Below are 27,982 nucleotides of genomic sequence, written 5' to 3'. Positions count from 1 at the left end.
ACTTGCAGGTTAGAAGTAACCTGAGGGCCTCAAATAAATACTATGAAAAAAACTGAACCAACAAACAGGAATATCTACCTACTCTCATAGGACAAATATAAGCAGTATTTTAGCAAAACCTTTTACAAATGCATAATTCAATCAGCAAATATGTAAAAAGAATCCATATCTGTAGTCCGCAGTCACAGATATAAATAAAATAAATAAAATATAAAATATGGACATTGCTTTGTATGCTAGATTTCATTTGATTGGCTGTCCAAGAGTCGCAAACATCAAGAGAGAGAGAGAGAGAGAGAGAGAGAGAGAGAGAGAGAGAGAGAGAGAGAGAGAGAGAGAGAGAGAGAGAGAGAGAGAGAGAGAGAGAGAGAGAGAGAGAGAGAGAGAGAGAGAGAGAGACAGAGACAGAGACAGAGAGAGAGACCGAGAGAGAGAGACAGAGACCGAGACCGAGAGACCGAGAGACAGTCAGAGAGAGAGACCAAGAGAATCAGAGAGAGAGAGGCAGAGTGAATCAGAGTCAGAGAGAGAGAGAGAGAGAGAGAGAGAGAGGCAGAGGGAATCAGAGTCAGAGAGAGAGAGTGAGAGAGAAAGAGTGAGAGAGAGAGTGAGAGAGAAAGAGTGAGGGAGAGAGAGATTTAGGTGTACATTTTATTAGTTTGTTTTCTTGAATTTGCTGTTTAGTTTACATAAATATACATTTATTTATATAATATAAATATAAAATATAAACACATAAACACAGAGACAAACAGTAAATATAACAGAATAAAAGAATATAATAGAATAAAACTAGACACTACTGCTACTGGTAAATAGTTTTCTGTGTATTCAGTTTTAAATGTGCAACACGGACACAGCGGCATCCTTTTTTTTGGGAAGTTCTAAATTTAACTGCTGCCTAGCATCCATGTCCCCCTGCTCTCAAGGCCTGTCAATCAGGGGAGGTGTTGGAGGAAATGATGGTTGAAATATAGCCTCTGCGTGCGTGTACGCAAGCATGTGTGTTGCATACGCACTGTTGTGACGCTGGAATAGGATGAGCTTTGATGGGACGTGTGGGGGCAGCTGTTGTTCTTTGGCCATCATACTGGACTCGGAATTAAGGTGTCTGGAGAGGTGGTGCTCGTTGGAGGGGCCACTGCTATTAAAGGCAAAAGAGGGAGATAGACAGCAGAATAAGTCACCTTGTGGAGAAGAGCACATCCTTTAGGAAGATGCCAGAGCCAGTCAAAAAGCCGAGTGAGTTTTTACCCTCTAAATATGTTTTTTTTTTTTCAATTGGGTGTAGCCCATTCAAGAACACACAATTGTTGCGTGTAAAAATCTTTAGCTTCACTCCTGAACTTGAACATTTCCTGTCTGACTAAACGCAAACCTTTTGAGATGCAAGAACAAATAGCCTGACTGTGTGCTGTCTCATAGGTGTCTTAAGCAATATTAACCACAGTCAAACCGCTGTAACAGGCTTTAACAGATAAGTGTTTATCATTAGATGTTGTAACGTTTACTTTTAAGGTATTTCTTGTACTTGTCTTGCAAGAAAACTAAATAAACCTAAAAAAAACAAAAAAAACACTTACTTTCCGAAACGATAAATTGCGACAACATTTTGGGTGGCTTTACCCTTTCTGAGACACTGAGTGAGAAATTGTATCCCCAAACCCCAAAACTCATCGAGTAAGCTTACAAGACCCCCTCCCAATTTAGATATGTTACCACTACTTTTTATTTTTTAACGTTTTAGTTTTTCTTTTAATTGTGTATGCTATTTAAGGTTTGTATGGAGACCTTGAGTGCCTTGAAAGGCGCCTCATAAATAAAATAATAATAATAATAATAATACATTTTATTTATAAGGCGCCTTTCAAGGCACTCAAGGTCGCCGTACAAACATGAAATAGCATACACGTATTATTATTATTATTATTACGACTACATTTGTGAAAATAAAGAAAAAGTTCAATATATAGTGGTGCCTTGAAATATAAATTTGGTCCATGCTAGGTTCAAATGAACTTTTACCATTGCCTACCCCCCTGTGCACGCACACACGCATGCACAAACACACACACACACACACACACACACACACACAAACACACACACAAACATATACACACACACACACACACACACACACACACAAAAGGACCAAAACAAGTTTAAGAGTGTATTTTAATGAGGAAAATTATGCTTCATTGAGAAACATATTAATGACACGATAGAACTAAAACATCAATAGAAGATCTTGGCCACCTGTGAGAAAGACACGTGGATATAGAGTACTGTTCAGTTGCACTCCCTAGTCTTCTCTGTTGCATTCATCACTTTTGCAGAGGATAAAGAATATATGGCAGTGAATACTGTTCTATTGTATGTCTACAATGTTTTGCTGCACCGTTTGTTTTCAATCTCCTGCTTAAAGGGTCATCGCGCTGCAACATATATGCGGGTTAGCTTTCCTATTAAATTGGTGGACTGAAATAAGGTTGTTTCAAACATACAAATTGCAATTCTCCATAAATTATGTTTAGTTTGACAGGAAACTAAACTGGAAGAGGCAATCAATAGGCTCAAGCCTCTTCAAGCCAATTTTGTAAATATTTGCTAAGGTGCTGCTTGTCAAAAGTTGTCACTCAATGCACCACTGTGTTTCTTTTTAATTATCTTTGATCATGACCTTTTCATGTAGTATGCAGTGCATTTCCACATTGGCTGCCTTGAAGTGATTATGTTGAATATGTATTTAGGCTGCTCTTGAGTTGGAATTTTAAATTGAGATTGTCAGGGTTCTTGTAGAGTCATCCCAGATTGAAATCAACCCCCTGGCTTCAGAGGCACAAGGGTCCACAAGTATTTCAATGAGTCGAAAGGTGCAAAAATAGATTCAAGATAATCCTACTGTGGTGATACCTGTTACTGTGGGGCAATCTAAACCTGCCACACTCATTCATTAGTCCACTACATATACATCCTATATTTAAAGTCATTGGGGTTGCCACAACTTACTTGTCAAAATGTATTTCCACTGGATAACAGACAGTGGAAAAGAATGGAACCCATTCACCTCGTTCATAAACCACCCTAAAATATCACGTGTTGTCTAAATATGAAGACAACAGCAGTGACGCCCCCGAAAACTATTCACTCGGTCACCCTACAATGATACAATATCTACAGTTCTAAACCTATATTGTCTGTTTTATATAGTTTTATTTATATTGTTATATTGGGTTTCTCATTTGTTCCAGCAAGAGAGGTCCATGGTATGAAAAAGACTATACATTAAAAAGGTCCTAATGTCAATGTGCTTGGGTCAGTTTCAGCTTTTACCAAGAAGCCAAAGACACAAGAAGCAGAAGAAGGGTCCTCCGTGGTCTTTGAAGCAGAAACCGAGAAGTCTGATGTTAAAGTTAGATGGCAGTGCAACACCAAGGATCTTGCCAGCAGCAAAAAATATGAGATCGCAGCCAATGGAAACAAACATTCCCTCACGATAAAAGCTGTTACCCAGGAAGATGTCAATACCTATGCTGTGATTGCAGGAAGTTCAAAGATCAAGTTTGACCTGAAAGTGCCACCAAAGAAAGGTAGGAAACTTTGGCGGTGGTCTCTTTAAAGTTGACCCTTTCTGTGTATTACTATATGAAGCAGTAAAAATCACCCTCAAAGTCAAATGAAAGGTTCATTTACTCTATTTGACTTCTGTTTGAATCACAGTTTACTCATTATTTGAAACTGATTGCATAAATATCATCAAGGATGTCTTTTTTACAAGCTATTCTATAAACCCTGTTGTCCCCCAGTCCCTCGTTTGCTTGTCTTTAAGAACCACCTTCCTTACAGTCTTTCTGTAATTGGTGGTTGTCCAGAAGCAAGCAGAAGGCAAGTGCATTTTCCCTCAAATTTGGGAGCTTCTGACTAAAGTTTTAAACATGGATTAATTCTACACGGCTAACATTATTATTTGAAATTGTATTGTTTTGGTGATGAACATGCTACATTTTGGCATGTGAAAAATACAGAAATTAAAATCCCCCCCTTTAAATAAATACATGAGCAATGCTTGTCTGTTGCTTGGATCAGATAAGGTGGAAACAACTTTCAAAGACATCCACAGTTGTGTGTTGTAACACTCCTGTGCAGTGACATTGACCTTTCACTGGCACATTATTTGGTCATGAGTAAGCAGTACTTCACTGGCTCTCAGGATAGGCCTGAGAGACGGCTGATAGCACACGGAAAAACAGCCACCCAACCAAGGAGGATAACATATAAGGCCAAAGTGAAAAATAACTGATGAAGAATGTTTTCAGTATCAAGACAAAGTGTATCTACCAATGTGGTTTAAATTCTGATTACGGTTTTTACTCAAATGAGAATGACAGAGGAATAAATTCATCATAGTCCTTACGATACACATTCGGTTGGTTTTGCCATATGAACATTTTCAAGTGATGCTATCGAACATAATCAAAATCAGCGTCAAACATTGAGTGATAATTAAATATACTGTATAGGAGTTGTCTGTATATATATATATATATATATATATATATATATATATATATATATATATATATATATATATATATATATATATATATATATATATATATATATATATATATATATATATATATATATATATATATATATAAATTTTGTTTTGTTTTGTTTGTTTTACCTTTGAAAATGTCTTCCTAGTTTGCTCATTATGATTGTAAAACGCTGGGTTCATGATGGCCACACACGTGAAATGTGCTGACATTTTGCCCCCACTGAGGGTCATGCAATGCAGCTCAAGGCTGCCGTGCTCTGGTGGGATCTAAATTCCTTTTTGCACAATTTCCCCAACACCCTCTTTTCACAAGACTTCCATCTTTTTTTTAAATGAAATTTATCTAACAGTCATTGCAACGCAATCAATTCCTCTATTTTGGCAGCAGTATTTGGACTCAGGGATGGAAAGGACACAGAATATACACAAGTACAAACCAATATTCCTCAACAGGTGGTATAAACAGTCACAGCAAAGAGGGCTGGTTGTAGCAGTAGTAGACCACTCAAAGAAAAAGCCCGGCGAGGCAATAAATGTTCTGACATATTGTTTTATTGCCTCCTATAAAGGGGTTTGTATCATAATTTGCCAGAAGACGGGCAGTAAAAGAAGTACCGTATTTTCCTGACTATAAGGCGCACCGGACTATAAGGCGCACCTTCAATGAATGGCCCATTTTAAAACTTTGTTCTTATATAAGGTGCACCCGACTATAAGGCGCACCATTAATGCATTATGTCAGATTTTTAATCCAAATCAAATCATTCTCCATGTTATCTTATTTATTTCAACTTCAGATGCAACAAACTACTTTATAATCGCAAAATAATGATCCATAGTCATTTTGATTCATGATTTATCATCTTCAGCCGGCCACTTATGATTGATTTCATGACACAATGCTTCGGGCCAGTTTAAATTTAGGAATTTGGTCCATATATAAGGCGCACCGGACTATAAGGCGCACTGACGGCTTTTGAGAAAATTTTAGTTTTTTAGGTGCGCCTTATAGTCCGGAAAATACGATACCTGAAATACAATGAAGTGGCCAGTAAGTCTGCAATGTGTCTGACATGCGTTCGTTTCTATGGTAACACCAACACAGAAACTCCAGCTGAGGCTCCTGTTACTGCATCAGAAGAGTCGAGTGTAACACAAGAACAGCAGAACGCTACATCTACGGCCGCACCAACAGAAGATGAGGCCACTGCCCCAACACATGATGCCCCTCCATCAGAGGGTGAGCCAACAGTACCACTCCTGGTTAAAGTGCTTCTAGATTTTTCTGGAAATGTGTGCTTGGTGGCGAGACATGGTTGATTACAATTATATTACAATTATACTATCATTATATTGTGAAATTTGCACATATTGATTGATGCTATTTTGATGAGTGTTATTTTAAAGATACATAGTATACATTTATGTTAGAACTAAAATAGTTGTCATTTGTCTTTCCACTGTAAGTTTGACCATCACATTTATTGACAATCTAATCATTCTAGTCAATGAATAACTACCTGACTGTTGTCTATCACTGGATTATGTACTGTAGATGGACAGCCTCCAGACACCAGACAGGACCTCACTGGCCTCTTCACAGAGAAACCCAAAAGTGGAGAGGTCACTGTCGGTGAGCATTTTGTGACTCAAATGTTTAATCGCTAATGGTTCTATCTAAGAAGAATCACTACAGTGGGAGTGCATGTGTACATATTAATGTAGTGATAAAGTTCTGATCCAAAATATTAAAATACAGTGACAATACATCAAGAATTTTCCCTTTGTCATATTTTGAATGGGCAACACAACATGTTATCCTGTTATGATCAAGTACATGATCAAGTACATACGTACAGTTCCTGTTTCTGTAATTCTGTAATATATATTACACTTTCTGTAATATATATATATATATATATATATATATATATATATTCTGCTCCCCGTTTTAGGTGGAAACATCACATTTGTGGCTAAAGTCAATGCTGAATCGCTGCTGAAGAAACCAACCATCAAATGGTTTAAAGGGAAGTGGATGGACCTGGCCAGTAAATCTGGAAAACACCTGCAGCTGAAGGAGTTCTATGACCGTAACACCAAAGTAGACTAACTCACACTGTTCACTTTTGAGGCACATTTTATTCATATTTTTTAAAAAGTAAAAGCCAATGAAAATATAGCAGTCAGAATTGCAAATAGTAAATGTCTTTATGCTTACGCTGTTTCGTACATGAAGGACCAGAAAAGAATACTCACCATAGTTCTGAATCAACCCTCAAACAGGTTTACACATTTGAGATGCACATCATGGAAGCCAAGGCTAACTTTGCAGGAGCTTACAGATGTGAAGTTTTGTCCAGAGACAAGTTTGATAGTTGCAATTTTCAACTCACTGTACATGGTAAGTGAATCAAAATTATTACATTCTATTATTTATTTTGTCCTTGTGTTTATCAATCACACCCCCCACACACACAATTTGGGTGTTGAACTATATTATACTTTGCTTTTTTACATACCAGAGGCTTGTACTGCCGAGGGTTTTGACATCAGAGCAGCTTTTCGACGCACGTAAGTTGCCTTACTTTTTAAGTTAACGCCTTTCCGTTGGAATGTTTCTGTGTGGTGTTTGTATGCCCTTGCTGTTCAAGCCTGGGATTTGTTACCTCTCATATCCTGACAACATTCTTCAACATTCTAAAGATGATTGAGCACTGGTTGACATGTTTATGTGACTCCTCCATTTATATTTTACATTTACTAGTGACGAGAAAATTAAGCTTCATATTTGCTTCGTGAACCAGGTGTTGGATTTTTGTTTTTACTCCTCCAGATGACACTCTTGATTTAAGCTTTCCACTCGATGCCCAAAAAATTGAACTGCTTCATGAAGCAAATTTGAAGCTTTATTTCCCTATCACTATCATTTACCCTTTCCAAACTGAGAGCGTCTCCTCCTTGACCCAAGATTATGTCCCATTACGTCCCAGTACAACATATTTTGGCAGTCTGGTTGATATCTTTGCATAATACCTCTATGCCAGAACACATAGTACTACAACCTATGTGATAGCAATCACAGGACAAACTGGACAATCATTATGTGTGGAATAACTGTGGAAATACTAACCTATTAGGAGTGATGCCGATATGAAGAGAAGTGGAGCATCAACAAGGTAGTAAAGGTTTAATGTTGCATCCATTGAGGCACAACGTCACACTTTACGGAGAGTTCTATGGAAGAGAAGCAAGGGCCAACATTGAAGAACTTCTTCAACAAAGTGGTCACTTTCTTTTCTCCTTTCAAATGAAACAGAAGCAGCATTGTGAATCGTGCAATGTCAAAGCTGCTAAATTTTGAAGGAACTCAGAAGTTGTGAGAGCTCACTGAGAACATAGAGGGCAACCATTTCACTCCAAATCATAATATTTAGTCATTAAAACACAAGCATTGCAGTGGAAAGAAATGCTAAGGAAATAAGACAATTGTCTAGACCAGGGGCGTCAAAGTCATTTTTTTCGCGGGCCGCATTGTAGTCATATCTTCTTTCGGAGGGCCATTATGACTGTCAACCCAAATAAATGTATGAGCATCTCATATTAATTAAAGTAAAAGCTACAAAACAAACTGACAAATAACTTGTTTTCAAATCAGCCGAGTAAAAACTGGTCAAATATTAAAGAAAAAAAAAAGATTCTAAAAGTGAAGACAATTTGCAATTCGAGTAATGACACATGAATTTGATGCACAGTTTGTCTTCGTGGGCCACATAAAATGATGTGGTGGGCCGTATCTGGCCACCGGGCCTTGAGTTTGATACCTGTGGTCTAGAATGTTAGAATAAAATAATGCAATTTTATGGAGCAATTATGAGAAATTTGATCGTTTGTGATTAGCAGGTCAGTGCATCTGATAGTGCTGAGGCCAGCAGAGGAGGCTTTGCTGGCTCGACCATCCACCATTGTATTCCACTTTATTACGAGACAAGCTCTCTCTGATCTGCTTCTGGGTCTCAGTCAAAAACAGCAGTGACAGCTGCACAAACAGCGATCCAACAGAGTGAGCTTTAACAGGAGCTTTGGCCCTACTGAAAGTGCTGGATGTGTTAAGACACATGGGCTTTTCAGTATCCAAGTTCCTCCACTGGTTTAGCACATAGAGGAAGCACAGTGTTGTAATTGCACCGCACAAACCAGGCACTCACCTTCTAGAAAGGAGGCACGCACAAAACTGGTTCTTCTTGTTTTATCTTTCATGCTCCTTATTTAAGTGCAGGAGTGTTCTGTTGGATGCATCATGAGGCTTCTCGTTGCATAAAAGAATGTTTGCCTTCGGTCCAACATGAGAAGATCAACTCATGTCATGGACTCGATAGCCGTAACTCCAAAAAGAAGTAACCGCAACTTTTACTTTTTAGTTTAAGACTGAGGCCAGTGCTCTTTTTCTGTGTAGACAGCCATTTGAAGCGGCGGCGTAAATGCCAGTATATGCTGATTTTCGTGCAAGCACGTGGCTCACTGCGCATTTTCCAATTTGGCAGACAAGTCTGCATTAAGACAAACATTCCGATGCAGCAAAGGAGTGTCCCTGGAGACATATCTAATGAAGTGACATTTTAGTGGCAGAAAGTTTCGCTAAATTTATGACTGCTATGTCCATATCTATATGTTGGCGCAAGGTAGATCACTGGTCTAACATGATTTTGGGATATACATATGATCAGAAAAAACATTCATGTGGACATTTCAAAATCACATCTGTTTATTCTGTAATTGGCACGTGCCTTGCACCACCGATTGAGCATTCACGTGTGACATTGCTGTCAGGGGTATGCGGCAATGCTGTTTGCTTGAGCCTCAAATCAAATCCACCAAAATTATGTTACACAACCTGCACCAACGCTTAGATTTGCTTTTTGTGAGTCTAGAGTCTAGACCAGGGGTGGGCAATTATTTTTTCCATGGGGCCACATAAGAAACTGAAAATATTGTGGAGGGCCGGCCAAAAGGCTGAACTCAATTCTTCATATTATTAATTGCATTTTTTTATAAAAAGCAGTAAATAACATTATTTTTGACAAGCTGGTAAGAGTATATATCATAATTAAGTAATGAAAAAGTGAGAACTAGACTCTAGACTTTTTGTCACCAAATACGCCTATCAAGGTGAGATGTATAAATTCACAAACGCATTAAAACTAGACTTACTCAGCACGAAAATGAAGATTTATAAGAAAATGTGTGCAAAATTGTTTGGGTTATATCTTTTTTTGAGTTCATGATATTGCAATGACAATAAAAAAAAAGAACAGTTCAGTTTTTAATAAGTGTGTAATTGTGTATATATCCAGCATGGTAGTTCTAGTCTTACATATCCAGTATGAATGTGACTTAAATGTGACTCACATGTGTGCAGTAGCACTGAAGGAAAAGAAGACTCAGGAGAACTGGACTTCAGCACATTGTTAAAGAAGAGGTAAGAGTTGAAAATATTAATCGACAGTTGTAAGATTACATTAAATTATTTTAATCAACGCTATTTTCTCTGTCATTCTGAATCATTTTACATCTAAAGAGAGTAAGCAACATTGTCGCCATGTCAAAATCACACTGTCAGCATCCAAAAATAATTTGCCATGCAGCTGCATGCAATGCATGAACTTACCGATTAACAAGGTTGATTGATGGATGACATCACTCACCTCTTCATCTCACTGTTAAGGCCATTTTAGTTGCGTGACCCAATGCATTCTGTCACTGTAACAATTTATTCCCCTTGACGTTCTCAATAACCACACCAATGCTTACACGAGTCACTCTGACGTTCAAATCTAATAGCCACTAATACTAATAAAATACTCATATGGTTGTTTTTTTTGGGTTCATTTGATTGTTACATTTTCGGATCCTTTTTTTTTCTAAAATGCTGATTAATTCTGTTTAAATTGTATTTGACATGCTGTGTTTTAACCTATCTGGTTTGTTTTGCTGCTTGGGCTCTACCTCTGAATCAGCAGCAGTTTCTTAAAAAATCGGTAAGGAACTGCTGGCACAATGAGTGTCAGGAAAATCTTGTGTTTGCATGTATTTTTGTTTGGCAGGACATACAATACATTTCAAAACTTTATTATGACAAAATTGTAAATAAAAAAAACGTAATAATTGACTGCGTTGGATGACTTGAGTGAAACGCCTTAAAATAGTTTTTTTTGTGGTTATTTTGTAAATTTGGCAATATTTTCCAAGGCCACAGCTATTCATACCCTTTACATTCTTTATTATTATTATTATTATTATTATTATTAAAGTAAAAATAAAGTAAAAGTAGCTTGCACAGATGGGCTTTCCGAGCTATTCCAGCTTCCTCCTACATTCCAAAAACTCGCATGGTAGATTAATTGAAGACTCAGTCCTTTCCTGGGAAAATGAGGATGAATTTTTGTCTCCATGCCTTGTGATTGACTGGCAGTCAGTCCAGGGTGTAAGTATGTTCGGTTACACTCAATTTTAACTGCTTCCTGCTCCAGCCCGCCCATGAGCCTCATGAGAAGAATCAGTTCAGAAAATGGATGGATAATATTAATAATCTGCATTTAGTCATATTTATTTATCAACAGTTTCAGCAACAGGTGGAATCTTTTTAAATGGCAGCAATAAATTACAACGCATGGTAAAATCCACGTTGCGCGAGCTCTTATAGGTCAAAATTAAATGCAACAAAAAACAATATGCTCAAAAGAAAGTAGACTTTTTTTTTTTAATCAACATCACAAATACATGAGGGACATAATTCTTGTTGAGCAGTGTTTATTTATTTTATTTTTTTTATTTATTCCTTCATTTACTTATTTACTTTTTATAATTCACTGAAGGCTGCACATTTTCTAAAGATTATTCTGTCCTGTTAAAAATAAGATTGGCACAACAGGATTTCTTCATGTACTTATGTGGAATGTGTATTGAAAATGATTCTTCTTTCTCAGAGCTGTGCAGATGAACACAGAGCCTGATGTGGATATTTGGGATATTCTCAGCCATGCTCCAGCCTCAGAATATGAAAAGATTGCTTTTCAGCATGGCATCACTGATTTGAGGGGCATGCTCAAAAGACTAAAGAAGATGAAGAAAGAGGAGAAAAAAAGTGCAGGTTAGTGCAAAGTCAACATAAAACTGTACTTCAAATGGTCCAATCTAACAAAAGGCAACATGTCTGTATGCAGCTTTCCTGAAGAAGCTAGATCCCGCCTACCAGGTGACAAAGGGACATAAAATAAAATTAGCAGTTGAGGTAGCTAATCCAGATGTTGATGTCAAATGGCTGAAGAATGGACAAGAAATACATTTAACTGGAAGGTGTGAATGTGTCAATATTTTATCTATGCAACCTCATTTTTGGAAAATGGATTAACTCTTATGTGAATTTCTCTCTATGCTTTTCATTCTTCCACATCACCAGCAAGTAAGTATGGCAGACTATTGTATATTTAATCTAGTTGACATTGTTGTAGAATAAAACGTTGTTGCTATTTGTTCAGGTACATTTTTGAGAGTGTGGGAAACATGCGTTACCTCACCATCAACCACTGCTCATTGGCTGACGATGCGGCCTATTGCTGTGTAGTGGGAGAGGAGAAATGCACCACAGAGCTTTTTGTTAAAGGTCTGTGTGTATTTGATGGTCTATTAAGCGTGCTTGATTTTGGGGGTAAAATTCACTTGGGTTCTGAACATTTTGACCTGTTTGATCCAGAGCCTCCTGTTGTGATTGTGAAGAACCTAGAAGATCAGATGGTCATGAAGGGTGAACGAATGGAGTTACAGTGTGAGGTCTCAGAGGAGGGCGCAAATGTGAAATGGTTGGACTTTATTTTCATTCCAATTTTTTTTCTTACAATGTGTTTATGCATCCAATACACATGTGCAATTTAATAGTGAGGGGTAAAATATTAGAAACAGGTATGAGTCCTTTAAATTTGATACAGAAGGAAACTACTGCATGATAATATAACACATTTTTAAGTGAATTGCACTACTTAGAGGGCAGACCCCAAGACCAAAAAATCCGAATTAGATGAAAATCAAATTTCACATTTGTATTCATAATCATCTTTATATTGATCAAAGAGGAACACAAGTATACTAATTGTTTTAATGAAAAGTTGCAGCACTAAAATGTATCAATCCAAACTGATCATTATCTTTCTAAAGATATTTTCATGGCACTCATTTGTGTGTATGCTGAATGATAACAAAATACTACATAGAATTCAATCCAATCTTGTCATGATGATGGAGGCACTGTATATCCAACAGGGAGAAGGACGGTGTGGAACTAACTCGAGATGAATCCTTCAAGTATCGCTTCAAGAAAGATGGCTGCAAGCATATTTTGATCATTAATGAGGCCACAAAAGAAGACTGCGGTCATTACAAGATCAAAACTAATGGCGGCGAGTCTGTGGCTGAGCTCATGGTGCAAGGTGAGTGTTATTTGCATATTATTCAGTGACAATACATCATCTATGGCTTTGTTTGGTATCACCTTGGATGCCTTTGACGGTATTAAAAATGACTTTCAAAATAAAGTCCTATCTAAACTATAAAGGTTTTCAAATGTTCCTGTATCGACGAATAACTCGACTTATCGTCATTTTCACTACATAGTCCATACATGTACAGAATCTTTAATGAAAAAAATCCAATGTCACTTTGAATTGACTGCTTTTAAAGACTCTTTCTTTAACATTACCCTAACTGTGTTGTGAGTGTCCCTAACATTTTTTTACTCACCCAATTAGATTAACCCGATTTATACAGTCTCTATGAATGAATAACATTTCCATTGCATATGAACCTCCCAAGTGATGCCTTAGGGCTTGACTGACATCTTCATTGTTTATAGTGTTATTGAGCTTTTGACAGTTACTTGTCTTTAGGCTTCCTCTCAGAGTGGCAATAAAAGTTGGATGTTCAGCCAACGATTTTCATCAGAAGTGCACTGCAGAATTTTCATGTTCCAGAGTGTTTCCGCTTACATTTCACTTGTCAAATGAACTGCTTAAGATTTTGGAAACCAAACTTAATTACTGAGGAGTTTTTCGACATTATTTCTTGTTTTTTTGGCAACGTTGTATCTCTAGTCTTCATCTACTCTGTGTGTTCAAGCATTTTGTTTCTTACTGGTCACAGTTGTACTGGATGGTCTCATACAATTTTGCTCAAAAATCCAGAGTATGCCCTATCCAAGGCCAAGTAAAAATTCATTGGATTGCAAAAAGAGATCAAAACCCTTGAAAAGTGGTCTTGAGGCCATAACAGCCCTTGAGAACTACAGCAGTAGTGAACCTTAAAAAAAAAAAAAAAACACAAGTCGTCCTGTTCCATTATATATATCATTCTGTTTTTAGGGAAGAGGGATTATAGAGAGGGGTAAATAAATGGATTGGATCAAATAAATTTATGACATTTTGGACAATACCTTTTCAATTGCACCCCTTAAAATGAAACAGTACAACCACATGATTTACAGTTTTTATTTTCAGGTGTACGATTATAATAATAATAATAATTACTATTATTATTATTATTAGTAGTAGTAGTAGTAGTAGTAGTTGCTGTTGTATTCATGTTATTGGATATGACTATGGTCTAGATAAAGCTTGATTTGTTTTATATTTTCTTTTGTCATTCGCAAGATAATAAAAAGGTCACAATTTAATAATTAGGTACTGTAAACTAAATCTCCAAACAACTTTTGGACTTTCATGTCTTGCGAACAGCAATAACAAGATAAATACAATTAAAGCCAATTCCAAGTCTCAGTTCCAAGTCTCATGATTAACACTAATTGACAAAGACAAGAATGTAGGATCTTTTCACAATTATTGTTGTTGGTGTTTGTTAGTTGTATGAATTATGTAATTTTTATGAATTATGTAATCTTACTGAGTATTCAAAAAACATTATTTATACAATTTCTGCAAATGTTTTTTTTTCGATTTTTGTTTTGGGTATTTCAGTGTTTTTTTTGTTAACAACCTTGCTCAATTCGTTTGAAGCGTGTGGAAACTCAATTAGGCACTGAGCAAAATATCTAGCGCATCTTCATTTTTGTGGAGGGGGGGGTGGGGAGTCGAGTTTTCTGTGTTTGTAAATTTGGTAGACTGCACTGCGCCACGTTCCATGGACTGAAGGCCTCACACGCCTGACAATCTAGTCTAGACACTGGTGGTGTATGCGATTTTGTTGAATTTGAGCCAGGCACAGACAGATATGCAAATTTATTGTATTGCCTTTTATTGTGGCTCTCTATTATGTTCATACATCGGGTGTTTTTTTTTTTTTTACTGTGCAGAGAAAGAGCTGGAGGTCTACCAGAGCATCGCTGACCTCACAGTAAAGGCGAAGGATCAGGCGGTATTCAAGTGTGAGGTGTCGGATGAGAACGTGAGGGGAACTTGGTACAAGAATGGAGTGGAAGTCAAGGCAGACGCAAGAATAAACATCACACATATTGGCAGGTGACGTTACTACCGTTCATGTATCGTTTGCCAAATGTATTGCCAGGAGGGCTCAACCTTTGACCCATTCAGGATTCACAAATTGACAATTGACAATGTCAAACCTGAGGATGAAGCAGACTACACATTTGAACCAGATGGCTACGCTTTCAACCTCTCAGCAAAACTCAATTTCATGGGTACGATTGATCCCTTTTATTTGGTTGAAACTGTTAATCAGTCACAACTAATTAACCCCCAGAATTTTCCATGTTCTATCACTGGCTCATATAATGTGTTTTGTCCTTTTCCAGAGGTGAAGATTGACTTTGTGCCACGTCAAGGTGATTATATTAGCCTATTTGCACTAGCTAATGAGATATACAATATTTTTAATACCATTTATTACCAGAACAAAATGATGAGACACTTCTCAGTGTCATTAACTTCCACTCCACATCACTGAAAAATATATTCATGAACACTGTTGAACTATAAAATTAATCCCTTTTGCCAAATTCTAAATCGATTTTCACTTAGGAGTAAAATAATAGCCTTTATTTTGGACTTATCAGAAATTATCCACTTTATTCCTGAGGTCTGTCCTGTAGGAACAGATGTGGGAGGAACTGCCGATAAGAGACTTCTGGTCAAATGCCCCCATTGGTTCCAATGATTTCACTTCACGGAGCCGTGCTCATTGAATTGGGATCTTACTGCGCCACTGGCGGTTTTACTAACAAGCAGAAGTTGAATCTGGGACAAGAACATTACTGGCTGTCCCAGACGAGGAAGGAACGTTTTATATTTCTCTCGTCTGAAACGACAGAGTTCGGAATGTAGTTTGACATGACTGTAACTTGTCATCGCTGGCTGCTTATATTTGTGTCATCCTCCTTGCCCGATAGATTTGGAGGGAGTGACGTTGAAATATTTTCGCTTATAAGCTGCAACAACTGGCGTTCCCACATTGTTAAAGTTTGTAACTGTCATAGAAAGCGGATTCACACCAAGAGTTCCCAGAAAGGAAAAAGGCCGGTTTTGTTTCACGCTAAGGATCATGGGCCATGGGAATAAAATGGATACTGATGTTAGTACGGACAATGGGCCTCTATCAGGAACCCCACCCCCTTGTCAGACTCGCAACACTTCAGTCGTTTCTATTTTTTACATGAACTTACTGTCTGGTACAATATGTAAATTTTTGTATTCATAAGACCCTCCTAAGATCCACCTGGACTGTAGGGGCCACACAGCTGAGTCTACCATCGTAGTGGTGACTGGCAATAAACTTCGCCTGGATGTCCCTATCACTGGAGACCCTGCTCCCACTGTTGTTTGGACCAAAGGAGGGAAGGTAATCGTATCCATTGGTCATCATCTGCTCCAAATACGCCAAATCCTGTTTTCATAATGTAGGTCATCACTGAGGGAGATGGCCGAGTCCATGTGGAAACCACCAAAGGCCATTGTATTTTCACTATTGAAGGGGCTGAGAGGCAGGATGAAGGAATCTATTCAGTTGTGGTTCGTAACCCTGCTGGGGAAGATACTGCAGATATCAATGTGAAGGTTGTTGGTAAGAACATGACCAAGCACCGTTCATCATTGCAAACATCAATGGGAGGAGTCAGATCACAAATTGTGATTGGACTTTTACCAGTTACTGAATATTAAAGATGTAAAAATGTCTTTTTTTCCTATTAGATGTTCCAGATCCTCCTCAAGCTCCCAAAATTCTCAGCGTAGGAGAAGACTCCTGTGTTGTCCAGTGGGATCCTCCTCTCTTTGATGGAGGACAGCCGGTTATTGGTAAAGAAAGAATGAAATGCCTTTTTTTAAAATCTGCTAAAAATGACAAGCCCTATTAAAACAGTGATCAGGAATGGATCCCAAATCAAAACAAGATGCTCTTTGTATTACTCAGGATACGTTTTGGAGCGAAAGAAAAAGAAGAGCTATCGTTGGATGAGATTGAACTTTGACCCATACACTGAAACAACCTACGAGGCAAAAAGGATGATTGAAGGAGTGGAATATGAAATGCGAGTCTACGCTGTCAATGGCATTGGCATGTCTCGTCACAGTCCGGCCTCACAACCTTTTGTGCCTGTTGGTGAGTCAAAAACATTGGATGCTGATTTGTTTAAGGGTGTGTGCATGTACAAAACTGAGCTGTCCAAATTATGAGAAATAATTTTAAGTATAAGCGCTGACCATCATAGGTGGAGTTTACATTTAAACTCTGCAGTTTAAATGCTCGGTTATGCTATTATAAACTCATAATGACACTTCCTTTTGAATTCCATGTTAGCAAGACATTCCCAAAAGGCTGGGACAGGCGCATGTTCCATCACTGTGTTACATCACCTTCTTTTTAAAAACATTTGGTTTTGTAGGTGGAATTCTTTCCCATTCTTCATCGATGTACAACTTCAGTTGCTCAACAGTACAGTTTAACAGATAGACCATGAAATATATTTTCTTTGAAGTGTATTTACAATAGACCGAAAAGGATTTGCAAGGCATTGTAAAGTTTTAGTCTGTCATTTCCGCAGTGTGACCACGTTAACTGATTTATAGTTTCTAGTTAAGTCATCCTAAGTTTCCTTTGACTTTCACAAACTTACTGATACTACTTGCGTTGGGGTCGTAGTTCCAGAGCAGATATTTTATCTGTAAGAAAAGATGAACACAGGTTAAATAAAGAGGGCAGAGCAAGCAAGTACTGTCACACAATGAGAGACAATAAAGATTCCTTCTCAGCTTTCTGGCCTCATGCTGGTGTAATCAAAGTCACTATTCATTCCTTTGCACAGAGCTACAGATTTTGCAAGTGTTTGCATGTCTGTCAACTTGCTCTCACACAATTAAACTGTAAACATTTCCGGTTTCTGTGACTTTGTAACCTTTGACTGTTGGAAAGCATTCCCATCATTTCTCGCACAGCTTCTGGATCATATTTTCTATTGTAAGCTTGTCTTGGCCTTAGCGGTGACCGGACCATGACTTGAATTTAACACCGTCAAGTTAAAATTGCTGTTAACATGTGATAAATAAAATGTACATGTCAAGCTGTCTGCCCACACTAGAAAAAAGATCATGGTAGAGAAAGAAACTCTTCCACGGACTTTTATAGTTCATCTTTTTTAATCAAGCAGAATCAGTGTTACCTTCATATGGTTATCTATGTATATATGGGAGGTTATGCATCTATCTACCATCTATTTACCATCTATCTAGTACCATCTACCTACCATCTACCTTCCATCTACCTACCATCTACCTACCACGTCCCTCCCTCCCTCCCTCCCTCCCTCCCTCCCTCCCTACCTACCTACCTACCTACCTACCTACCTACCTACCTACCTACCTACCTACCTACCTGCCTACCCGTCCATCTGTCCATCTATGTCTATCGATCATTCTATAATTTCCAACATTAATTTCTCAAGTATATCCTGTTGTGATTTAAACCTTTCTATTGTTGACTTGATCTCTGTATGCCGCCGTGGTATACAATAGGCAAGATAGCAAATGGAAGAGTAGCTGTTAGGAGGTCATGGATTATTTCCAAACACGTCTCACTGGCAGTAAACTACTCATTAGGTTGTACTCTCCATTTATTAATTCACTCTAATATGATCACTGTAATGTTCAAACTGGCAATAGAGCCCTTCAAGCTGCCCTATGTGCCCCTTTCAGCCCCGACAAGTGAGCCCATTGGACTGTGTGTGGACGACATTAGTGACACCTCCATCACACTCAAGTGGCGAACGCCTGAAAGGATCGGCTCAGCTGACCTGGAGGGCTATGGGGTCGAGTACTGCAAGGAGGGCAGTAAGTGCTGGAGCTAAACCGACAAATGCCTTTTCAACAAGGGTGTTTGTGTTGGTGCTGTTCGGCAGTTGTATTTTACAGCGATACTGTATTCAATGTGGAAAGAAAGCTCGTAGAACAATCTGTGAATCAAAACACACTTTCTGATTGATGATTTTTCACGAGTTCCAAGATTGTACTCAAAAAGAATCAAACCCCCTGGCTTTAATTTTCATTTTCAATATAGTTTGTGTTTTCTGAGTACAGCAGATGAGTGGATACCAGCCATTCAGGGTTTGACCGAGAGGACCTCACTGACAATCAGAGAGCTTACTACAGGAGACAAGCTGCAGTTTCGTGTGCGGGCGTACAACATGGCTGGCCCAAGTGCAGCCGCCATCCTAGCTCAGCCCGTTACAATCAGAGAGATCATGCGTGAGTGAAGACTTCCCTGGGAGAGAAATCATGGAAAATGAAAATACTGTGTTCTAGTCATGATTAGTGATTCACGTGTATTTCTTGAATAGAACGGCCTAAAATCTGGCTTCCTCGAAATCTCCGTCAGACTCTGATCAAGAAAGTTGGAGACTCTGTCAACCTTGTGATTCCATTTCAGGTGCAATAGGCTCGATTCATTCATACTGTAACTTGTGTGCTACTTTCTGTTAAGTTTGATCTTTTGAGGTGATAAAGAAAATTAAAAGCAGCACATAAAGAGATGTGTGCAGGTCATTGATGATGAGTTTTTTTTCACATCACGCAGGGTAAACCGAGGCCTAAGGTTACATGGAGTCAAGATGGGCAGCCGCTAAACTCTGCACATGTCAGCATAAGAAATAGTGACACCGACACAATCCTATTCATCCGCAAGTCTGAAAGGAATCACTCGGGGCAGTATGATCTCCACGTGCAGATAGAGAACGTGGAAGACAAGGCCAAAGTCATGCTGCAAATAGTTGGTGAGCAATACCACCAGATAGAGTCCAAGACTTTACGGTCCAGAGTACAATAACATCTTCACCATATTTGACATTTTATTTGTAGATGTCCCAGGACCTCCTGAAGACCTGAAGGTTTTGGATGTCTGGGGCTTCAATGTCGCCCTCGACTGGAAGCCACCAAGAGACGATGGAAACTGTGAAATAGCTGGTTACTGTATTCAGAAAGCTGACAAAAAGACCATGGTTAGTATTGCGTAAGGTCAAGTCAAGGGCATCATTCATAATGTGGCTACAAGGCAAAAAACAGATACCATTTTCAACGATATCATTCTCCATCATTCCATATCTTTAAATATCATTACATATCATTAAAAACCCTTCCACGATTCCGCCATTCAGAATTGCACCATTCACACGTGATTTATCCAGAAATTGCAGTTGGTTCAGCTGTAAAGATAGCATAACTACATTATATATTGTTCACAATTATTAAACAGTTTGAGCACATTTGATGAAATAATGTATTTTTCCAACAACTTTGAAGGAGTGGTTCACAGTTTTCGATCAGTACCGTAGAACCAGCTGTGTTGTTTCCGACCTCATCATGGGTAATGAATACGTCTTTCGAGTCTTTGCCATCAACATGGTGGGTCACAGCCCAAATGCCTGCAACACAAAAGACAGCATCTACATCCAGAAAACCGGTAGGTTGGATCATAAAGAAGTAAGGACACTTGAGTCGACAATGTAAGAGAGACTGCCAAAATGTAACATGCACTAAACTCAAACTAATTCTGTACAACTACAGGGATGGAGTGGAAACCTGCCACCTACAAGGATCTTGACCTCTCACAGGCTCCTAAGTTCACGCATCCATTAGTGAACCGTTCGGTCATAGCAGGGTACAATGCCACTCTTAGCTGCTCCGTCAGCGGCATCCCCAAGGTCAGTGAGTTGCACTACCCAAAGGAGATTTATGGATTCCGTTGTGAATGAGCCAATGGTTTAACAATGTAATAAGTTGATTTCATTGTGTTGCTGTTGGCAGTAAAGGCAAAATGAAAAAAAAAAGAAAAGAAAAATAAGAAAAATAACTAATTGGGGTTGCAACATGGATTTGGTGATTTATGCTAAAGCAAGATTATTAGTGATCAGATCAACATTTTAAATTGGGAATTTGTAAGATCTCACACATGTTTGGATGGGAAATTCCATTGCTTATATACAGTTTGTGTCTGAAAGTCAAAGTCAGCTTTATTGTCAATTTCTTCGCATGTTAAGACACACAAAGAGATCGAAATTACGTTTCCCACCTTCCCACGGTGACTAGAGACACATTACACAACACATACAAGCAAATAGCACAAAGAGTAAAAACGAATAGACAAGAACGATGAATAAGTAACAAGCAAATAACCCAAATAAATAAACAATAAATAAATAAATAGAGAAATAATGTCTGCTGTAACATTGGTGTCTGCTGCACTGAATCCACACACTGACTGATAAAAGTTGTCTGGCTGCTGGTGATGAAGGGTTTCCGCCACTATTTTTTTTTTTTTGTCTTGAGACTCTCACGACCGTTAGTAGTAGTAGCAGCCGCTCCCCTAGTTGCAACAGCAAATTCCACCCCTGAATCAGCGTTGTAACAAAAAGCCCACTGTACACATACAGTAGAACAACTTCATTGTGTTTTAATATTTTATCGTTTATGTATTTTGACTAAAGAATATCAGAGACCTTTTTAAACACATGGGAACTGTTTTGAATTGTGAAATAATGCATAATAAGGCATAGTAATAGAAATATCTTCTGATATGTTTTCTTGTTGTTAGCCAAAAGTGACCTGGTACAAAAACAAAATGGACATCACAAATGAAGCAAAATACAGGATGCTCAGTAAGCATGGAGTGCTGACCTTGGAAATTCGAAAGCCTTGTCCATTCGATGGAGGGGTGTACATGTGCAAAGCAGTCAATGCTAGCGGGGAAGACATTGTGGAGTGTAAGCTGGAGGTCCGCCGTAAGTATACAGATGAATACCCTTTCAGTTTTATTATTTCAAAGACATTTAAAAACTTTTAGCAATTCACTCTAGGTAATAATACTAGTGAAGCATTACAGAGTAGAATTTTATGTCCCAGTTTTCAACTAGTGGTGAGTTTTGCCTCACTAGTAACTTCCACTTACTTGTGAATAAAGAGCGTACCGATACTGTACATGGACCGTAAAATGGATATCACAGATAATGTATAAATGCTCAGATTGCCATTCTCATTTATATACATAAACACGTACCGTATTTTCCGAACTATAAGTCGCTCTGGAGTACAAGTCGCACTAGCCATAAAATGCATGATAAAGAAGGAAAAGACATATATATAAGTTGCACAAGAGTATAAGTCACATTTTTGGGGGAAATGTATTGGATAAAATCCAACAACAAGAACAGACATGACATCTTGAAAGGCAATTTAAACTAAAAATAGAATAGAGGCAACAACAGACTGAATAATTGTACTGTATGCTAACATTACATGACACATAAACAACCAACTGAGAACGCCCCTAGTATGTTGACAAAACATATTGTTATTTAAATAACAACAGAATAAATAACATGCTAACAGGTTTACCAAACCATCCGTGTCACTTCAAATCACTCAATCCAATGAAATCTTCTGTGTCACCTTTAAACAACTCCACTACCGCTGGAAGTAGAAGATGCAGCGCTTCCTCTTCTACGTCGCTTACGTCAGACTCATCGTCAGTTGCAGTTCCAATTACTCCACAGGCCAGAGCACCCACTTGCTGTTTAGTGTGAAAATAACATGTGAAATTATGTGTGTTAATAATAATGTTAATAATTTCACACATAAATCGCTCCTGAGCATAAATTGCACCACGGGCCAAATTATGAAAAAAAATGGTTATTTAAAGTCCGGAAAATACGGTACATAGTAAATAGGTCTATGACTATAATCTATTAAATATAATTGTACTCGCACCATCATTTATGAGCAAGGGGAAGCCGATTCTTCCTCTAGCTCTTATTGGGAGGGATTATTTAACGGCTGCTTTACAAGGACAGCATTTTTATCTATGTACGTACGTACGTACGTACGTACGTACGTACGTACGTATGTATGTGTGTATGTATGTCAAAGTCCGCTTTATTGTCAATTTCTTCACATTAAGACTCACAAAGAGATCGACATTACGTTTCCCACTGTCCCACGGTGACTAGACACAGGACACAACACATACAAGCAAACAGCACAAAGAGTAAAAACGAATAGACAAGAGCAATGAATAAGTGATGAGCAAATAACCCAAATAAATCAACAATAAATAAATAAATTGACAAATAAGAGCCCCTCCGTGAGTCGTCACCTTATTGTGGTGGAGGGGTTTGCGTGCCCCTATGATCCTAGGAGCCATGTTGTCTGGGGCTTCATGCCCCTGGTAGGGTCACCCATGGCAGAAGGGTCCTAGGTGAGGGGCCAGACAAAGCACGGCTCAGAAGACCCCTGATGATGATTACAATAAATGGACGTCGTTTTCCCTCGCCCGGACGCGGGTCACCGGGGCCCCTCTCTGGAGCCAGGCCTGGAGGTGGGGCTCGAAGGCGAGCGCCTGGTGGCCGGGCCTTCGCTCATGGGGTCCGGTCGGGCATAGCCCGAAAAGAAGACGTGGGTCCCCCTTCCAATGGGCTCACCACCTATAGGAGGGGCCAAAGGGGTCGGGTGCATAGTGAGCTGGGCGGCGGCCAAAGGCGGGGACCTTGGCGGTCCGATCCCCGGCTGCAGAAACTGGCTCTAGGGACATGGAATGTCACCTCTCTGGCTGGAAAGGAGCCCGAGCTGGTGTGTGAGGCAGAAAGGTTCCGACTAGATATAGTCGGCCTTGCCTCCACACATAGTTTGGGCTCTGGTACAAGTCCTCTCGAGAGGGGCTGGACTCTCTTCCACTCTGGAGTTGCCCACGGTGAGAGGCGTCGAGCAGGTGTTGGCATACTTATTGCCCCCCGGCTGGGCGCCTGCACATTGGGGTTGACCCCGGTGAGCGAGAGGGTAGCCTCCCTCCGCCTTCGGGTGGGGGGACGGGTCCTGACTGTTGTCTGTGTCTATGCACCGAACGGCAGCTCAGAGTACCCACCCTTCTTAGAGTCCCTGGAGGAAGTGCTGGAGAGCGCTCCTTCTGGGGACTCCATCGTTCTACTGGGTGACTTCAATGCTCACGTGGGCAATGACAGTGAGACCTGGAAGGGCGTGATTGGGAGGAACGGCCCCCCCGATCTGAACCCGAGCGGTGTTCTATTATTGGAATTCTGTGCTCGACACGGATTTTCTATAATGAACACCATGTTCAAGCATAAGGGTGTCCATGTGTGCACTTGGCACCAGGACACCCTAGGCCGCAGTTCGTTGATCGACCTTGTAGTCGTGTCATCGGATTTGCGGCCGCATGTTTTGGACACTCGGGTGAAGAGAGGGGCGGAGCTGTCAACTGATCACCACCTGGTGGTGGGTTGGCTCCGATGGTGGGGGAAGATGCCGGTCCGACCTGGCAGGCCCAAACGCTCTGTGAGGGTCTGCTGGGAACGTCTGTCAGAATCCCCTGTCAGGAAGAGCTTCAACTCCCACCTCCGGCAGAGCTTTTTCCACGTCCCGAGGGAGGCGGGGGACATTGAGTCCGAGTGGACCTTGTTCCGCGCCTCCATTGTTGAGGCAGCCGACCGGAGCTGTGGCCGTAAGGTTGTTGGTGCCTGTCGTGGCGGCAATCCCCGAACCCGGTGGTGGACACCGGCGGTAAGGGATGCTGTCACGCTGAAGAAGGAGTCCTATAGGGCCTTTTTGGCCTGCGGGACTCCGGAGGCAGCTGACAGGTACCGGATGGCCAAGCGGAACGCGGCTTCGGCGGTTGCTGAGGCAAAAACTCGGGCGTGGGAGGAGTTTGGCGAGGCCATGGAGAATGACTTCCGGACGGCTTCGAGGAAATTCTGGTCCACCATCCGGCGTCTCAGGAGGGGGAAGCAGTGCACGGTCAACACTGTTTACAGTGGAGATGGTGTGCTGCTGACCTCGACTCGGGATGTCGTGAGTCGGTGGGGGGAATACTTCGAAGACCTCCTCAATTCCACCGACACGCCTTCCATTGTGGAAGCAGGGCCTGGGGACTCTGAGGCGGACTCTCCAATCTCGGAGGTCGAAGTCACTGAGGTAGTCAAAAAACTCCTCGGTGGCAAGGCCCCGGGGGTGGATGAGATCCGCCCGGAGTTCTTAAAGGCTCTGGATGTTGTGGGGCTGTCATGGCTGACACGCCTCTACAGCATTGCGTGGACATCGGGGACAGTGCCTCTGGATTGGCAGACTGGGGTGGTGGTTCCCCTCTTTAAGAAGGGGGACCGGAGGGTGTGTTCCAATTACAGGGGAATCACACTCCTCAGCCTCCCTGGTAAGGTCTATTCAGGGGTGCTGGAGAGGAGGATCCGTCGGGAGGTCGAACCTCGGATTCAGGAGGAGCAGTGTGGCTTTCGTCCTGGCCATGGAACAGTGGACCAGCTCTACACCCTCGGCAGGATCCTCGAGGGTGCATGGGAGTTCGCCCAACCAGTCCACATGTGTTTTGTGGACTTGGAGAAGGCGTTCGACCGTGTCCCTCGGGAGGTTCTCTGGGGGGTGCTTCGGGAGTACGGGGTGCCGAGCCAACTGATAAGGGCGGTTCGGTCCCTGTATCACCGATGCCAGAGTTTGGTCCGCATTTCCGGCAGTAAGTCGGATTCGTTCCCAGTGAGGGTTGGACTCCGCCAAGGCTGCCCTTTGTCACCGATTCTGTTCATAATTTTTATGGACAGAATTTCTAGGCGCAGCCGAGGCGTTGAGGGGGTCCGGTTTGGGGACCTCTGCTTTTTGCAGATGACGTGGTGCTGTTGGCTTCTTCAGTCCGTGATCTCCAGCTCTCACTGGAGCGGTTCGCAGCCGAGTGTGAAGCGGTCGGGATGAGGGTCAGCACCTCCAAATCCGAGTCCATGGTCCTCGGTCGGAAAAGGGTGGAATGCCCTCTCCGGATTGGGGATGAGATCCTGCCCCAAGTGGAGGAGTTCAAGTATCTTGGGGTCTTGTTCACGAGTGAGGGCAGGATGGAGCGCGAGATCGACAGGCGGATCGGTGCAGCGTCGGCAGTAATGCGGACTCTGTACCGGTCCGTCGTGGTGAAGAGAGAGCTGAGCCAAAAGGCAAAGCTCTCGATTTACCGGTCGATCTACGCTCCTACCCTCACCTATGGTCACGAGCTATGGGTCGTGACCGAAAGAATGAGATCCAGGATACAAGCGGCTGAAATGAGTTTCCTCCGCAGGGTGTCCGGGCTCTCCCTTAGAGATAGGGTGAGAAGCTCGGTCATCCGGGAGAGACTCGGAGTAGAGCCGCTGCTCCTCCACGTTGAGAGGAGCCAGATGAAGTGGCTCGGGCATCTCATCAGGATGCCTCCTGGACGCCTCCCTGGGGAGGTGTTCCGGGCATGTCCCACCGGTAGGAGACCCCGGGGTCGACCCAGGACGCACTGGAGAGACTACGTCTCTCGGCTGGCCTGGGAACGCCTTGGGATCCCCCGGGATGAGCTGGAGGAAGTGGCTGGGGAGAGGGAGGTCTGGGAGTCCCTCCTAGAGCTGCTGCCCCCGCGACCCGACCCCGGATAAGCGGAAGAAGATGAAGGTGAAGAAGGTGAAGAAGAAGACAAATAAGAGCAGCAAAATGGAGAAAGCGTGCATACAGCAGACAGCCAGACTATAGCGCAAAAGAACAGGACGTTATGCAGCCGTATGTATGTATGTATTGTATGTATGTATTGTATGTATTGTATGTATGTATGTATGTATGTATGTATGTATGTATGTATGTATGTATGTATGTATGTATATATGTATGTACGTATGTACGTATTTATTTATTTATTTATTTATATTATTGTTATTTTCAAAAATCTATGTTTTAATATTGATATCCTCGAGTAGGACTACTATTATGTTACAACTTCTGTGATTTGACATCTAGAGTGTTAATAGATGTGTATTTTATTTGCCTTCCTTGCAGCTCAAATTGCAAAAGAAGAAAAGAAGTAAGATGGCACAGTTCATTGTTTGCCAAACTACTCTCACTGAGTGGTCACCATTTTTTTTGGACACGAGAAGCTTTCCACCTTGGTTGCAATTTCCTTTGCAATCAACTCACACCCATGTCGTATATCCCAAAGATGTACAGTACATGTTAAACTATATAACAATAAAAGTATTTTTTGTCTGTCAATCACACATTTCCCCCTTGCACGTTACTGAGCTGTCTTGTTGCTATTTGTTGTGATTTATAGAAAGTGCAAGAAGTGTGCTGTTAATTTTCAGACATGCACAGGAAGGGATATTTGAGTTGCTGTTGGCTCAAGTTTTATTGTAGCATAGCTTCGCTAAAGCCAAAAGGTGTGAGGCATGTGTCTCATGTGTACACCAGTGGGACATAGTATGTGTGTGTGTCTAAAATAGCTGACATGTCTTTTTAACCGCAGAGCACATGTCTGAGAGAACGTGTAAACACATGGTGGTTTGTTTCTAACAGAGAAGGGTTGTGCTGTCCTAATGAGTCTTACGACACGTTTCTTCATAACTATTTCCTGCATTCTGAAAATTATGTTGCAAAACATGACAAATGGCAACACTGCTTCTCTTTATAGTTTTTCCTTGGCAAGGACTCCACAACTGAATAATTGTATCTGCCTCTTAAATACATGTTTAAACATGATTTGATGAGTTCTGCAAGCAGCTGTTAACTTTGATAATCTTAACGGAGCTGATGGTTTTAAAGAAATATTTAACTTGATGACACAAATAAAACCAATTCATCTTATTTTACTGATACATGATAACTTGTTTAAAAAAAAAAAAAGACAAATCCTCTGCAACACAAATAAAATCACTTAAAATTACATTCAAAGTTGAAATTAACTGTAGCAATATGAGCTTTGGATTCCGCTATGTGAAGCACTTTGGAGCTATTTGCCCTGATCGGTTAAAAATAGTAGCCTAGAGTGTTCTTAGAAAAAAAACATCAACATATGGGAACCAATACCACAACCATGCGTGTGTTGCAGAGGAACTATTGGTCC

General features: G+C 40.6%; 1 protein-coding gene across 1 annotated transcript; it reads left to right on the top strand.

Annotated features, from left to right (window-relative positions):
- The first annotated feature begins 1,217 nt into the window (after positions 1-1,217).
- mybpc3 (myosin binding protein C3) lies at positions 1,218-27,124 on the top strand. Its single transcript, XM_085907164.1, has 31 exons — positions 1,218-1,242; positions 3,324-3,593; positions 5,670-5,804; positions 6,120-6,197; positions 6,520-6,668; positions 6,851-6,968; positions 7,090-7,138; positions 9,984-10,043; positions 10,585-10,602; positions 11,551-11,714; positions 11,788-11,920; positions 12,024-12,026; positions 12,103-12,227; positions 12,318-12,423; positions 12,881-13,047; positions 14,922-15,087; positions 15,160-15,266; positions 15,381-15,410; positions 16,284-16,423; positions 16,486-16,645; positions 16,774-16,878; positions 16,994-17,182; positions 18,772-18,906; positions 19,153-19,320; positions 19,413-19,501; positions 19,649-19,844; positions 19,930-20,069; positions 20,371-20,530; positions 20,635-20,771; positions 21,662-21,848; positions 26,920-27,124. Exons 1-31 carry the CDS (start codon positions 1,218-1,220, stop codon positions 26,946-26,948), a joined length of 3,738 nt encoding a protein of 1,245 aa, XP_085763290.1. The 3' UTR covers positions 26,949-27,124.
- The last annotated feature ends 858 nt before the right edge of the window (positions 27,125-27,982 follow it).

Source organism: Syngnathus leptorhynchus, chromosome 3, assembly GCF_054491065.1.
Source record: "Syngnathus leptorhynchus isolate UIUO chromosome 3, UIUO_Slep, whole genome shotgun sequence".
NCBI classification, from domain to species: domain Eukaryota; kingdom Metazoa; phylum Chordata; class Actinopteri; order Syngnathiformes; family Syngnathidae; genus Syngnathus; species Syngnathus leptorhynchus.
Note: the sequence above shows the minus strand (reverse complement) of the source record. Positions and strands in the feature narration are given on the sequence as shown.